Here is a 16,980-nt window from a genome sequence, read left to right as displayed (position 1 = left end):
GTGTCGGTAGTTGTGTGTAGCTCCACGCGCAGGTTCAACACATCTCTCACTCTTCACAGCGACTCCGCAGAGACAGACCGGGACCGTTTGAGGACACTTGACAGCCTTCAGAGACTGCTATGACATCTCGCAGGTAAAGTCCACCTCTCTGTGTCTGTGTTTGTGTTTAAAAAATAAAATAAAAACCCTGTCATTAATGGCGCCGTCATATTCTCCAGCCTGTGTGCACTTCACGGACAGTCAGAGATTGTGCGGGGCGAGATTGAGTTGAGGCTGCTGCCAGCGTGAGAGAGCAGCGGGGGCGCCTCAACTTTTTCTTAAAAAAAAACAAAAAACAGTCAAACAGAGACACTTGTCGCTTCGTATTTTTCATTTTCTCTTTCATGACAAAAAACTTCACTTTGAGTTTGTCTCGTTAATTATGAATTAGCATGTTGGTTATGTAACAGACTTTGCTCAAAGTGCGGCTTTGACTCCAAAACAAAATGCTGACTTTTCTTTAATTTTGAGAGAGCCGGCTAACAGTTGAATTAAAGGAAACGCTCTCTGTGTGTGTTTGTTGTTGTTGTTCTTATTATTGGTTTACATTTCGCCTTCATGTAGGCTATGTGTTGATGTTGTGGATTATATACTGTATCTGAGTTGCAGTGACACTGACCTCTCTCACCTATTTCCACACACCACACAACTTTTATTTTGAAATCTTTCCATTTTTCTAACCTGTTTTTTGTGGTCTGTCTCTGTCCTCCTGTTCTGTCTCTGTGTAGCAAGAGTGTCTGTATGTGTGTGTGCAGGAAATTGTCTTATAGCTTCCTGTGAATCTGAGCCCAGCACACAGTATTCTATTGTAAACATATAACATATTTAAAAGGGCACTTGAAGTCATAAAAAAAGTTTTTTATAGGAGTAAAATTATATATAGCCTATATATATTATAGAAGCATTAGTTTCCGGCTCCACTAATGTATAGTAAGGAACCACAAAACAAGTCAAGTGCTGATATAATTAGCAACTGGGGTTTAAAAACAATAACTATAAGCACTATAAACCCCTGTAAAATATAAAACTAATACTTTAAGTCCATTAAAAACCCTAATTAACTGCTAATGTTCTGTTTTTTAATTAATATGTGTGCATCCCTTTTAATCATGGACAGTAGCTTGTGTCTGTGGTATTCTGCCAACAATAACTCATTACTCCTCCTATATATTATTAACCACGTGTAGCCTTCATCTGTGCATCAATAATGATTTGTAGAGCCCACTGAAGCATTGACCAGCTCAGCATGTGGAGAATTAAGTGGCCACTGTGTGATGGAGACTGTGCGTGCAGGTTATTGGTTAGATTTTGCATTATTGGTTCTTTCAAGGTAGTTACCAGTACATAGTCAGTAGGCTGATGTTTCCTGCTATGTTACAAGGATAATTAATCAAGCTGTTTGTTTTGTTTGCATAATTTGATATGGCCCGTATAATTATTTAAAGTTTGGTACTTCTTTTTTTTTTCCTCGTCATGACTAATGATGCTTTCAGGTGTAACAGTTGTTGTCTATGTCCAAGGTGACCTCTGAAAGACTGCCTCCAGCAGTCGGCATGTCTCTTGACCATCATGGGCTGTTGTGGATTCACAAAAATGCAATGTTAGCAATCAGAAAGTTTATAGTTGATACAAATAGTCCACCTCGCTATATGGGTGGAAAAGATGACAGATGTGTTGTATCGTGTGATGTCGCTGTGGTGTGTGTTTGTGTGTTCTTCTTTGTGCCTTTGGTAGGTTAAACTGCAGCAGCAATGGTGGCGGTGGGATAAAGATGTTGAGGTTGAAAAGCCATTCCACTGATTTGAGTCCAGCTCCACAATAGACAAAGGCGTTTATTTCTCCACTGACAGAACAAAGCCTGTTGAATTCTGGCCATGTTATTTGGCAAAATAGCATCTTTCACAATAGAATGGAGCTGGATATGGCTTAGGCCTCGGCACATCAAAGGGAGTTTGGAAACCGTAAAGCAGCCAGGCTGGCTAAGGCATTAAAGGAAAATCCAATCTTTTACAACCATTTTTTTTTTAACACAACATTTCCATAATCATTGTCCGTTGCCTTGTGCTGCTTCCTGGTTCACCTGCAGGAAGGATCCATCCAGTTTTGTTTAAATGTGTAGCTCCACTCCGCTGAAGATCCAAAACCTTATCCTTATCCTTTTGACTACTGCATGGATATTGAAGTCTTTATGTGCACATTCACTGGGCTAATTTCACTTTTATTTTCACATTAAAATCCTTTGTGTTGGTCAGATTACTGGATTAAATTACACTTGTCCAGTGCACACAGTTGTCTAAATCTCTTGGTCAAAATAAAATGTTACACAACAGATTGGAGTAAAAAAAAAAAAAAAAGAAAAGAAGAGGAGGCATTTGTGCCATCATTTCTCACTATATCTCCGGAGCTGCCCCCGGGGGCCAGTGCCAGCAGCAGGCCAAGATCAGAGATAGTGAAAAACACTGGAACAAAGTGAAAAGCCTGTTTTCATGTCTGCCAGTTTCCATGGTTTGTCGCCGTCCGGGACACATATGACTGTTGCTCTGCGGCTCGCTCTGCACTTCCTGAGCTGAAATACCACAGGGGAACAATACTACAATGCGTGCCATCTTGATAGGACGGACCTGCTCTCCCGTCGACGGTGGCATCGCTCAGACTCCCCGTTTCAGGAAGGATTTCAGTTCGTCGTGCTGTTTGGGGACGGCTGGAATTTCCACATATTTTGTTTTTATTGTTGGATTTGTGTCGGTTTAGTCATAACAGAACCATCTGCAACCGTACGTAATTGTAATCGTACCATCGCTGTGACGGTGATTATTCACTGTAATGTGTTTAGTAGCCCAGAGAAAGAAGCAATGATGCAGAGTCACATTACGCTGCTGTTCCATTTTTCTGCCAGTTGTTTCTTTGTAGTATCGCAAACTTTCCACTATTGGAAACCACCTCTGCCCCCCCTTTGTTTATGGAACAGACCTCATCTGTCACTGAAACTCATTTGACCAGCTGAGAACAGTGAGTCAGTTTTGTCGATAAGCCGACAGGAAAACAACAGCCCATGTGGAGGAATAAGATAACACTGCCAACATTTCCAGTAGTGCTCTGAACCAACTGTTAGCTTTTTTTTTTTTTTTGCTTTTTTTCCCCAGATACACGTTTTGCATTTTATTCATTTTATCCATACTGGAAACAATGGTGACAAAGCACTCAGATTCTGCAGATCACCACATGCCACATGATCTTTGAATGTTACTTAATGATCTTGTGTCTCAACGTAAAAGGGCAAAGTTCTGAAAAAGGAAGAACATACAGGATGCAGTTTTCCAAATATTTGATGTTTTAACACATCAGAGCTGCGTTCCTCCTAAGAATGAGCCATGTAAACTTAGGTTAATGCTGCAACACCCGCTGGCTCTCCTCTGCAGATAAATTACTCTGAATAAGTCATGCTCATTTTCATTCATTTAAATGTGATTCAGTGAGAAGTGCTTTTCCCCTGCTGTCATTGTCTGCTGGAAAAGGGGAAGAGAACAACGGCCCACTAACTAATATTTACCACTGAACTTCTCTGTGCCGGCAAGTCAGTTTGTCATATAAACATCATTTTTTGTCTTTACTGGCAGCTAAATCCCACTGTCTTGATTTTCTGATAAAAAATGAAATGGGGGGAAAAGCAAAGTAAATCTTTCTGTTTTGTTTCCACTGTGTAGGTTTTAAACATGCAAACTAGTATGCCCATAGCTTTGCATAGTAAATGACGGGTGGAAAATATTCACAGCGTATCACTATAGATTTGCTTTAAATAGCATGATTGTGATCTGTATACAGTAGTTTCCCCCCCAACCAGACACCTCAAAACACATCTGGAATGTGTTGCCCATTATAACCTGTGGGAAAAACCATTTGACACTGTTTACTGTTACCTTTATATTCAACATACAGTATTTTTCATTACAACTTTCAATCCAAACTGAACGGGATTGTTTCATTAATTTAATTTTATTCATACTGAGTGTTGCACAGTTTTTTTTTTCCACTGATGTGAACAGCTGCATTTTCAAAAGTAGTTAACAAGTCAAGTCTGTATTTACTAGTCTCTGTTTTAAAGGTTGGATGTGTCTGTGAAAAAACACAGTAGTTACTCATTAACCAATAATGCCTGGAGCCACTTCTTCTCTGTGTTTGACAAGTCCATGTATTTGCTCCACGCAAATACAAAAAGCCACATAAACTATGGACACTATGGTGCAGTCAGCTGTTTTCATCTTTAAACAATGGGCCACCTCCACTGAAAGTGTCCTGACCATTTGTCATATCACCAGCAGCATTTTTGTTAATCAGTCAGTTCGGCTTCTGGTGGCTTACTTGTGTGCAAGTGTTGAAAACAAACTGCATGCACATGCGCCGTGATTGCCTAAGTTAGTAATTTAGCTAATACTGCTAAGCTGGCCGCCTGCTGCTGGAGCTGCTGCTGCTGCTGCTGCTGCTGCTGCTGCACAGAGCAGTTAAACATTCAGCGTCAGGGTGTGTGCGAGTCTTGCACCCGGTGTAAATACCCCGAATCATCAGCGGGGGCTAAAAATATCCGCAACATTACCAAAATCCACACCCCAGGGCTCGTCTGTGACCGATATAGCGGCAGCAGAGGCTTTCATGCTGCGCTGCGGCTACTAAGTATATCACCTTTTTGTCAGTGGGCCTAGACAGCAGTGCTTTAAATAGCTGACTTGGGCTATATTGAACTTGAGACATTATGTAAGAAGATAGAGTGGTGGCTGGATGCACATTGGGCCTGTTTCCCTTCAGCCAGCTTGAGGCCTAACCTGCAGCTCCCAGCTGCCTCCGTCTCTCCCACAGTGCGTCCACTTACCCTGCCCCGTCCCTGACCATGTCGCGTCAAATAAAAGCAGGCTATTTGAAACGTTCTTTTCTTTTGTCTTGTCTCTCTCTCCCTCGCCCCCCCCCCTCTCTCTCTCTCTCACTGCCCAAGGCCAGATGCAGGGAAATGGGGTGCCTGGTGGTTGTCAAAGGGAATCCTATTCTTGGAAAGCCCTGACTCACTCCTGCTCCTACGGTCATGATCTGAGGAGGTGAGGGAGGGAGGGAGAGAGAGAGAGAGAAAGAGACTGCCTGTGCCTGGGTTGTATAGGAAGGGCAAAGACTTGTTAACTGACTCAAATCTGCAGTGCTACAGGTAAATCAAAAGGATTCACAGTCATGTATGTATGGTGGCCCTGAGAGCTCAAAGCTGTTCAGCTTAAGAAAACACACGCAAAGGCACGAAACACAAAAAAGTGACAGACCCAGCTAAAGCAAAAGGCTATGCTGCTAACACTACATATTTACAATAATACTGTTAACAGGTAGCCATCCTCACAGCATCTACTGTAAAGTCAAGAAGCACCAAACTAAAGCACTCCACAGCCAGAAACACAACAGAACACTGTTATATATGAGATTTTGCAATGCATGCATTGTTTAACTGAAGTCGTTTTCTGAATCTTTCTAATGTTTCAGTGCCATTGTACACATCAGCTGATTGAACCTGAGGTTAATACTGTGGCAGAGGATTAAGTATTTCAAAAACAGGTGATTAAACATTACCAAAAGCATAAAGATAAGCATTTTTGGCAATCCAAAACTACATTGTCTGTCATAATTGTTTGGCCTGGAGATGCACTATAAGCTCTCAGCAGCAATTATTAGTGAAACGTGCAAAACTTTTAGTAGATATTTATTTCACTGGTCTTTGTAAACAAAGCCTGACAGGCGCAGATATGCAATTCATATAAAATAATCATTCAGAAATTTGAGCTTTTGGAAGTCTGTAGATAATTTCTGAGCACACTGTGTGGTGATGGATGAGGGCCACAGATCCAAAACATGAGCGGCAATAACCTTTTAAGTGATGGTGTGAAAACAAAACACTTTGCCAGTGCAACTGTGCACCCCTCTGTTTTAATTATACACTAGAATTTGTTTTGAATTGACGCCCCACAGCCATGTTTGGGTTATAATGGGACGATCAATGCGTGGCAGCTTACAATCAATTTATTAAATGAACACTTACTTTTGTACCTAAATATAGAGTCATTTAAAATACATCACATTTGCCGCAGGTGGTAAATTTGAAACTTGGAACTTTTGTGGGCAAATAAGCAGCTTGAAACTCTGTGTCACTGGTTTCCATTAACCAGGTCTGTTTCCAAAAGCGTTTCCTGGTGAATGATGGTCTAAAAGTTAATCATTAAACAGTGAAACATGCAGAGAAAGAGAAAGGGCAAATATATTTTGTCCTACGCTGAGAAAGCACTAACAGGCAGAATGCCAAATGATAGTCTAACTGCAAATCTCAAGGAGGCTTCGCAGAAAGAAAAAAAAAAACTATCAGGAGCCTCGCAGCCAGGATTACATAAGTGACATTTGTGGAAAATGAGTTTCATAATTAAAAATAAAATGTCTTGTTAGATTTGCCTTGTATGAAAAGGACAGTGGAGGAATCAGAGCCAAAATCAAACTTTGCAACGAAGTAGAGCTGTAAGGATCTCATTTTCTTTTACTGGTTAGTATTAGAGGTGAACTTAACATGTCCCTCAGAAGTGAAGCAGTGAAAGATCTTGTGACATATCAAGTACTTTTGGTCAAACTCTTTGATAGAAAGGCATGGCGTGATGGAAGAGAGAAGGGGGGTGGCAAGAGGTAATTTCATCCACAATCTCTCAAACATCAGGCTGTCCCTTACAGTTATTTTGATAAATGTGTTGCTTTTTATTTATTTTTACTGTATATGGGATCCAGTGCCTGCTCCGCCTTCATTGGTCACTTGGAGACATACATCATCATTTAGTTTGGAGGCTTAGCTCATGAAGTCAAGTTAATATCGATGTGTTGCCTGCAGGGTAACTTCTATTCAAATGAAGATTAAGTTAATATAAGGCAGCATTAGTTGTAGATTAAGAGCATGATTATTTATTATGGTGATGCATTTTTAATGCACTAGACTGTAGATATCTGCTGGTCTGCTGACATTTATGCCAAATGTGTAGTGTCCGAGAGAAAAGTTTGTTTTCAGTGCGCTTCATTGAATTTCAGAAGGCTCTGTGGGGTTATGTCTGAAGTAAAGCCAGAGCAAGGTCACTGACTTAATCCAAAATTGTTAGAAAACTGTGAGAAAAGTTGGTGCAGAAAAGTTTTTGTTTCTGCAAGGTGAGAACTCGACCTAGAATTTGGCCAGCTTCCTACTTTCTGGCAGATATGATGGGGAAAAAGTCGGCTTCTGTTGTCAGACTGCCTGATTCATGCCACAGCCGTCATGTCTGGTCATAAAACATTTACCTTGACTTGTGACAACAATTCACAATCTCAGCATGCACCAGAAAGCCGACGTTTCACTTTCACATCTGTCCACAGTTTTGTTTAGAGATTAAACTTTCCAGTTTGTTGTTGTTGTTTGACAGGGTACTAACACACCTAAAATCATCTTGGTCTGTATAGTTTACAATAGTTAATGGTCATAATATTAAGGTGGTGATGGCCATGCTGCTGGTTTGGACAAATGGTCCAGCAACTATAGAGTCAGGAAACCCGACGTGCAGCAGATAGAAGATCATGTTTCATTACTTTTCAGGTGCAACAGCCTTGTTCCCATTTTGTCAGCTATAACAACAAAATGTCGGCAGGTAAAAGTTGCACTGTGTATCTGTAATGACAAGGCGAATAAACAGCGCCGATTAAACAGTTAAATGTGAAGCTTTTATTCACCGTTTATGCATGGAGCTGACTGGGAACTCTGAAAAGTTCTATTGGAACAAACCACTCTGATATTCAAGGTCTTCAGAAGATGAACCTGGTGGGCGTTGTTTTTTTGGGGGCAGTTTTTGACTGTGAGGGACAGTGCAGCAGTGACAGGGTTTTCGGAGAGGAAGGTTGGATGACTAACAGCAAAGGGCCATTGGTCAGACTTGAACCCATGGCTGCTGCTACCTGAAGTGGTAGGTGCTCTGATGGGTGAACCACTGGAGCGTGCCGAGGTCATCGGGTTTTTAGCATAATATCTCTCAACAACTATTAGATGATTGCCTGACCTTTTTATTTTGCGGTCAGTTCAAAATCTCAGTTTGGCCACAGCCTACAGATGTGTCCTTACAGTAACTAACCCAACAACATGATTCAAACAAACAAATAACCTTTATGAGCCAGTATTTCTGAGAACTTTCTTTTAAATATATGAAAAGTGGATGCAACCAAGGAATCCCCTGTTGAGATGATCAATTTGAGCCAGTTGTCAACTCCAAACCGGGTTGCACTACAGTTTCACTACAGTTTTACATTGTGGTGCTTTTGTCCTCTGCTTTTATTCTCTAACTCATCTGCAAATCTCCCCAATGCAGCGCTGCAAAATTAATAGCCTAATGGCATACTGCTGAATTGGCTGGATTGGAGGGTTTAGCTTGGCGAGGGCTAACTATGATCCGGTGTAACTACGCCACGCACGATTAGGTGTAATCTCCAGGCACGGGCAACACAGCTGTTGCATTTAGCCTTCGACAAGATAGCGGGGACCTTGTAGCTCTCAGAGACCTGGCACCCAGATCTGGCTTGGCCTGGTCTGGTTTGTGTTACAGCCAGTGAAAGCTCTGTTAGCTTTAGGATCACAGAGTGGCTTTTGGAGCGCAGCCACCAGACAGCTGCTGACCTCTTAGGCTACGTAGGAGGGAGAAGGTGAGGAGGAGGAGGAGGAGGAGGAGGAGGAGGAGGAGGAGGAGGAGGAAGGAGGAGGGCGGGCGCCTGCCAGTCCCTGTCACATGCGTCTAAAGGAAGGGAAGGGAAAAGGGGGGACGGCTGATAGCGCTGATGAGCGCTGGTATCAGGCCTGCTCACGCTCGTCCAAATCCCAGATTAAAAGGCCTCCGCCCCCTCGCTCGCTCTCCCTCCTCCTGCCCCACTCTCTCTCTCTAACACTCACCCCCTCCACCTCTCTCACTGTCTATGTCTCACTCTATCTAACCCAGTAACACTTTTACAAGCAACCCCCTCCACCGCCACCCTCCCTCCCCCCTTTCGTCTCTATATCTCCCTCGCTCCTTCCCACCCTCCCTTGTGTAACAGTGCCCAGTGCTGGATTACTGAGATCTGAGGCTGCTGAAGCAAAAGGGGCTGTAGCAGGCTTCGACCAGAATGGTGAGGTAGGGCAGAAACGATCCCATTTATCTTCACTCCATTTACACCCTCACTCACATTTCTATTAGCTGCACAAATAACGGCTTTAATTCTGCTGTAATTTGCCAAATATGAAAACAGAGTCCAGTGCTGTAGCTGAACAAGTGTATATGGGAGAGCATATGGATACCCGGCTGTGCAGAAGTGTGTGTGCACTGTTCTGTACTTGTGTGTGCACTGATGTGTGAGTGTTGCTGTAAAGGTGAGCTTTTCAGGAGGCTATAGGAGTTCACTTCAGTTGTTAAAGAAGCTCTCGAGACACGCAGGAGAAGGTTTCTCCTGCCTTCAGCTGTCCTAACCTGACGAGGTGCATCGTTGTTCAGTGCTGCTGCTGCTGCTGTTGTGTGTTTAAAGCAGTGTGTGTGTGTGTGTGTCTGGCAGCAGCCCGTCTCCATTGTTTTGATAATTTGACGAGGGACAGCAGCACTGTGATGAGGGATTAGATTGGATTACTGACATAAGGCATTTTTGCCCCTCTGTTATTATTTTTCTGTATGAATCTGTGTAGGATTAAAAGCAGTACCACAAGTAATCTGTCCACCAGCTGACACCCATGACCTGTCAGTGGCTCCCCCAGTACAGTAACCTAGAAATGTGGTGGTTTTATTGTAGGACAACAGCTATGATAAGCGTCTAAAAAAAAAATACATGTATATGGGAAATACCAGATTTGACTACAATAACTTCTATAAATTGTGCCTATTGCATTGTGCATTACAGACCGCCAGCTACTGATCTGACGTGTGGTTATGGGTGAATATGTCAGTTGATAACAACACAGTGTGTGGTGATCACTAGATATTGTGACTGCAATTTCATTTGGAATGATCATATTTGCATTGAATTATTAGGGCCGGTGACATTGGAAAATATCTGTGGATATTCCCCTTGTTAACATAAACAGTGATCCCTCAAAAACTATGAATTGAAAGTTAAACTGTATTATTCAAAATGGCCTTAGTGCAGCACTGCAGTAAACTCTTGGAATGTAAGCATAAATAATTATGAACTAGGAAAAAGGTTGAAAAGCCTCTGCATAAGTCTCTCAAACTGAATGACCACAACACTAACACTTTGTGTCTCTTGTGGATCAACCAATGGAACAACATTGGTAACATCCCAGACAGTTTGCAGTTCATCTGCAGTGTTTGAAGGCACAAAAAAGTCTTCACATCAGGTATTGGCAGCCAGCACATACTCTGATATTTGTATGTCTATTTATCACTGACAGTAATTGAGGAATGATGACATTGATGTAATTTTTGCTGGATTTTGTAGAAATAGTTTACACAGATTCACATCCAAGTTTTTTTTTTTTTTTATGTTTGTGCAGCAGCAACTGAATCTTTTTTTAACTCCTAAATATTGATATTGGCCTCAAATTATAGATCAGTATCAGTCAGGCTGCAATTCTTAACTTAGACAGTTTCTGATTTACATAATGATTTACCAGTTTTAGACTTTGTCCATACAAGGCTGCTTGTTGCTACACAACATTTAGCATGTCATACCTTCTCCATCTTGGATTAAAGGAAAGTGTGTTTTGAAAAGTGTGTCAGAGGTACTTGAAGTACGTGAAATGAATGGTATCCAGTCCTACACACAGTATTGGTAATATATGGATATAATGTCTGAGAGCTATGAAAATCTCAAGTTCCTCAAACAGATTTACATCTTGATCCTGTGAGATAGTTGAACATGTCAAATACATGATGGTAAACCAGTAAGAAACATGAGAAACAAAAATCTTCAAACTGCACATTAACCATTTACAGTTTGGACGTTTCAGAGACAATACTGTCCCTTAAGTCTCTCTCTCTCCGACAGGCGCCGTGTCAGTGGTGTATTTTTACTTGAGTGTTGCCGATAATACATTTATCACTCTCTCAGTGCCTTTGAATCATTTCCTGTTTGTCTCCAAATGGTCTTTCCCGAGCTCAACCATCCTACCCCCCTCCACCCCCACCCGCTGGACTCCCAGAGATATTTCTCATGTCAGAGGGAGGGAACCTTGTCCAGTTCACTCCTGGCTTTTATGTGTATTTACAGTATAACTAATTCTCTTGTACAGGTACAATTTATTATAAAGTGTATCTCCCTTAGCTTGTTCAGAGAGAGGGCTCAACAGATTGGCTTTGCCCTTCAGTGATCTGGTGTTCTGGTGTCGACCGTTGGTTGTCTGGTTCAGCCATGCCTTTTGACTGAGTATCCACTATGACTATACAATAGGTTTTTGTTTCAAATTTCAAATTTATTTTCACCTCCTGGGTTTTTAAACATGGATAACTGAGATCGTTGAAAACACTGCCACCCTGTGTCTGGTTGAAAAAGACCCTTGGAAATAAGACCTTTGGAAATGATGAAGGAGATGGTGCCAACTAGAAATGTTGTGTTTCTAGTCACGTCCTCCATGACCAAGTCTACTGTTTGTCCATTACAACAGCGTGTGCTAACAGGGCTAGCAAATAATGTGACGCAGGACTGTCTGTTCACTGTCTCTACTGGTTGCTCCTTTGAGTGGGAGCGGTTAAGCATCAAGCTTTTAATTTCTATAAGTTGATTGCCATAAGTTATGCAATGCATTTTGTTGTCTTCTTTAAAGTATTTCCAGATATCATTTTACCTGGTAGTAGTGAAGTCCTACCTAATTATGATGTCAACATGAGGACTTGTACCCATCCCTGCTGATAAGAGACCTGCCCCGACCTCAAGTGGTGATGGCAGCATGGATAAAGAATGATAAATAATGAAGTGTTACTGACCTTGTGTCTTTGCTAGCAGCTTTTGTCCAATTAAATTCTGCAGCTCTTTGCTGTTCTGCAGAAGTACTTTTTATTTTTTGCAACTACTCCTACACCTGCTTGCACATGCTCAGTGTATCTGTTTGCTCAGGTATGGGTGTGTATTCAGGATGGAGATTGTTTCTGATACGGAGCTAAAACACATGGATCCAGCAGATTAATATATTTTAGTTAAAGCTGGATGTTTATTAGTCCTGTGATGAACGCTACAATAATGGAGGGTCCTGAATGACAATAACAAGGAGGGTTGGTGCCATTAATGCACCACTCTCTCCTGTATGAAGCCTATCACACATTTAGCATCATTGCTGATTCTCCTGCAGTGGCCGTCTCTCTCCTTGCCTGTCTCTGCTTTCACTCCTCTCGTGTTTCCACTCTGTCATCGTCAAAACAGGTCAGGCTGCTTTGTGATTGACAAGCAGTCAGTGTCACTTTAATTTATCTGCTGAATGCTAGATCGCGACAGTGACTTCATCTCCAAAGACGTACACGTCTGACATTTACATTCAGCTCCAGCAAAAAGGAAACAAGTTCAAACCTCCAGTTAGTTCTCTCTCTTCATTTTATCGCAGTTGCTGTGACCCACAGAAACTCCAGCGGTCGTCAATGTGAATGTCAGGCCTGGGTATACTTGTTACGCACTGATTAGATTTATGTTTTTGAGTTATTGGTGAAATTAATGGAAAGCATTTTGCCACATAACACACAGGGATTCAAACCACAATGGTATTCTGGTGTGTATTCGCTGAGGTGACACAAGATCTGCTGAGCCGACACATGAGTCTTATTTTTATCTTACTGTCATGGGTTTGTGTCATACAGTGTGCAAAAACAGAAACGGCTAAATGCTCGCCCACTGTTGAAGCTCTCAGATACTATCTTCTCTGCATGAGCTTCATGAAGGCGCTCTTGTGTCGCCCGCAGCCTCCTCTCCGCTGGGTTATATTAATCAATAATGAGCCTTTGTAATGTGTCGGGGATGATGGTGAAAGGCTACAGTTAAAGACGTGAAATGCATGATTTCCATTACTCATTTGTTCTATATGTCAGTGTCAAAAAAAAGTCTCTTTTCCCATCCATGTTGAATCATTGACATTTACAAGCATTTATCTTTACAGAGACAAAGTCAAGAGCTGCAACTAAAGGTTATTTATGGTATTTGGATAATCAAGGGACTAATTATTCATCTCATTTGTCAATCTCGCAGTTATTCACTCATTGCAATTACTCAGAAAAAGAAGTAAACAAACATAAATTAGCCTATTAAGGTATATATTAAGGTGAAAGCCTCTAAATTGCAGATTGTCTGTGCAGCAATTGACATTCAAGCCAGTGCATCAAAAATGAGTTGTTGAAAGTTTCTCTTGGAGAATGAGGTGTTTGAATTGCTGTCAAGAACACACCGGTAAATTTAAATTTAGTGTAATTTTCTACTCTATTATTAATTTGATAAATTATATAGAGAAGTACTCTATAAATTCAAATCAAATCATCAATTGATTAGTCTGTAAAACAGGATTTTGTTTTTGAGTTGCTGTCTCTCAAACAATCCAAAAAACACAACATTTATTTATTATAGACAGTATATAGTAAAGCAGAAAAACAGAAAATTGTGAGATTTATTTATTTATTTTACAGTTGATAAGCAGCATCATTGAGTAATAATTGCTTGTAAATGCACTTACTCCTGTAGCCTCAAGTGGCTGCATGATTACTCCTCAGATACACTGCGTTTAATAACCTACAAATACTAATATGGACTCAAATGTGTTCATGCATTATAATTAAGAAGTCCCTGTGTAAGAGCAAGGCAATTCATACAAGTTAATATCCTCTACGTTTGCAGTTTCATATCTGTTTAGTCGAGGCCCTCCTTTCCTCGCAGACGAATGGGGCCCTGGAAGGCTAATGGTGCGTTGGATTAGCCAGCAGTGGCACACAGTAGTTACGGAGGTTTAACCCAATGATCCCTGCTTAAACATGAGCTCTAAATCCACACAGCTGACATACAGCCATTCACTGGGACATTACTGCTCTACCTACTCACTGTGTCAAGACCAATGCAGCCGGTCACACATTAAACACAGGGCTTCTCCCTGTATGTGCTGGTGGTTAAATGTCTTGCCAGTGTTTTTCATTAATAAAAAATATACAAGTAGAATAAAAGCACATGGTTTGGTTAAGACAAGTCAAGCACGACAGTAAGGGACCAGGGTGCACAACCCAGAAACTGTAATCAGTCAACCTGAGAAGTGGATGGGATAAATATTTGCTAAGAATGTTGTGTAACAGAGGAAGTAACATGTAATTATTAGCTTTGGCTTTGCGGTTCTATAAACCTAAGTGTCCTTCCCTTTCAAACCAGGACAGGACACACAGTTAACACGTGTTCATTGATTCATCAACCAAAAATGTGTCCTCTCTTTGTATTCTAAGTAAATGAAAGAAGCACTGTATGTACGCGGACATTACCGTAATCAGGCATGTAGATATTATAGTAAAACATCTATGAAGTGATGGGAAGCAATTTTCTGTAATTATAGTCACTTCCTGTAGCAACTACTGTATGTCTGCTTAGTATTTATATTTTTAAGCAGAAACTGATTCTGGTATTGATTCTGCTGAACCGTAATCAGCTCCTTTCTGAAATAATGAGAGGCATCCCCACTCATTTGAGTCCATGGATAGACCTCACATTGACTTTGTTACTGTCAGTCCGTGCATCGCATGAAGAGTAAATGTGCAACCACTGCCCAAGGATAAATGTCTAACACCATTTTCATGTCCTTTTATCAGTCAGCCAATGTAAACAACCATTTAAAACCTGCAACCTCTGTCAGACCTCTCAATTAAGACCAGCTGGCAGCTGCTACCATTGACATTTCTTTTAGAAGATATTTTTGGGGCATTTTTCACCTTCATTTTGATAAAGTGTAATGAGACAGGAAAGCAGTGAGAGAGACTGGGGAAATGACATGCGCAAAGGATTGGCTTGGTCAGGAGTTGAACCGGCGATCAGCGCCTCAGGCATATGCCAACATGGGACGTGCTCTAACCACTCAACCACCGAGCACCCAAAACTAGCGTCTTTTAAAAGTCTCTTGGATGAATTTAAGTTCGGCCACAGTCAGCCCAATTCAGTATGTGGTCATGCAAATGGGATGAGATCTCCATTACTTGTATCTGCATCTGTTCAACCCAAAAATGATCTGCATCAGTATTTCTATTCAACTGTAACCAGAGGATGGCATGGTTTCTTCTGTAAACTGAGTATTAAAGGAGGTTATATTAATTCTGGCAATGCAGCATCACGCTATACCGTTGTCATATCAATGGTTATTTTTCACCTTCTCGTACTGAAACGTCTCATTCTTCGCATACTTTCATCTGTTTTTCTCTCTCATTATTCTTATTTTTAGGGTTTATGATTAACTTAAACACGTACTAAATTAAGCTACATTCAATGGAGGAAATGAACACAATGAGATAAAATTATGCCTTATCTTGAAGTATGTGTTGCAGGGTTTGTGGTGGAAACCGCAGCTTCAGTAAATATCCAGTGCAATTATATTTCTTATTTTATTTCATTTGTTGTGAGCACTGCTTACAAAATATGTCAAAACACTCCTACAGGTCTACATATGAAGAGCTTTCTGCAATGTGGAGCAGCTGAGTAGTTAAAGCTAAACCACTGCTGACTCTCAGCTGGACTGAGAAACTGACCTTTAGGACTAAAATGGACTCTGTGAAACATTTAATGCAAGATTATGGAAGGCAGATTACTGTTTCTGACTCAGGAGCTGTTTCCTGTCTGTGCCTGCCTACTGTGTAACTTTAGGCTGGGAAGTTAGTGTGTGACATGTTTACAATCTGCATAAACATAAACACACATGGTTCATTTGGATGCGTAACAGGTTGCTCCTTTGTCCCCCGATTTTCAGGTGGTTCCACCCCAACATCACCGGAATCGAGGCAGAGCAGCTCCTGTTGACCCGGGGTGTCCACGGCAGTTTCTTGGCCCGGCCCAGCAAGAGCAACCCGGGGGATTTTACCCTCTCAGTCAGGTAGGTTGGTCCCATCTGCACCCCCTCCCCCTCCCCCTCCCCTTCCCATCCTTTCAAATACTTTTCACCATTAGCTCTGATATTTAACCTCAGCTTCGAAGTTCAGCCAGTACAGAGGGGCAGGCGTAGCTGTTTTGAGAGGTGATTAGAGAACCGAGATGGGATGAGTCATTAGTTCCTCTGAGAGGAGCTGCCCACTGGAGGGTAGTGTCTCAGCTTTAAAGGGGAACTATGCAAGTCCTGACCCTGTTCTGCTCTTTTTCTAACCCTCCTCCTGGCCATGTGCATTTGTTTACAACAAAGCCTGTGAGAAAGCAATCAATAGAGCGGTACATAACATTATATACCATGTTACAGCATGTATAACTGTGGAGTCTTATCTGTCATAAACAAGAGATTACGGTTTACGGGGGCGCGTTTGTGTCGCGGTGCCGCCGAGACAAGAGCTTGCAAAGTTGGTTTTCAGCCAAGAGACGCTAGGTGGAAGGCAGAGAACCTCCGTTCTCCCTGTAACAAGTTACAAGTCATTTATTTAACAATCACAATTAGTCCAAGGCTGTTTAATTCAGGTAAAAATGTAGCATAGTTAAGCTAAAAATTTTGCATAGTTCCACTTTTTTAAAGTATATTTTTTGGGCTTTTTATTGCCTTTATTCGATAGCACAGTTGAGACAGAGACAGGAAATGGGGAGTCAGAGAGGAGGAATGACATGCAGGAAAGGGCTGCCGTATCTGGCATTCGAACCGGGGCCGCCTGCAGTGAGGACTGTAGCCTCAACATGGGGCAGCAGCTCTACCAAGTGAGCTAAACGCCACCCCAACATAGTTACTCTTTAAGGACTTTTCTCTGTTTAAATTTACGC

General features: G+C 41.6%; 1 protein-coding gene across 6 annotated transcripts in view; it reads left to right on the top strand.

Annotated features, from left to right (window-relative positions):
* ptpn11b (protein tyrosine phosphatase non-receptor type 11b) overlaps window positions 1-16,980 on the top strand; it is a 57,328-nt gene continuing 40,348 nt past the window's right edge. For 2 of the 6 annotated variants that reach the window (XM_085781249.1, XM_085781248.1), the window contains exons 1-2: window positions 5,014-5,123; window positions 15,995-16,117. In XM_085781249.1, the coding sequence (XP_085637375.1) occupies window positions 5,029-5,123; window positions 15,995-16,117 (218 nt within the window). In that variant the 5' untranslated portion in view covers window positions 5,014-5,028. Of the gene's footprint in view, window positions 134-5,013; window positions 5,124-9,091; window positions 9,219-15,994; window positions 16,118-16,980 lie in introns of those variants that run through there. The other 4 variants (XM_085781253.1, XM_085781252.1, XM_085781250.1 and 1 more) reach the window with 3 other exon arrangements.

This window comes from Trachurus japonicus, chromosome 7 (assembly GCF_045865225.1).
Source record: "Trachurus japonicus isolate A0001 chromosome 7, Traja_1.0".
Lineage (NCBI taxonomy): Eukaryota > Metazoa > Chordata > Actinopteri > Carangiformes > Carangidae > Trachurus > Trachurus japonicus.
This window is presented reverse-complemented; position numbering and strand designations above follow the sequence as displayed.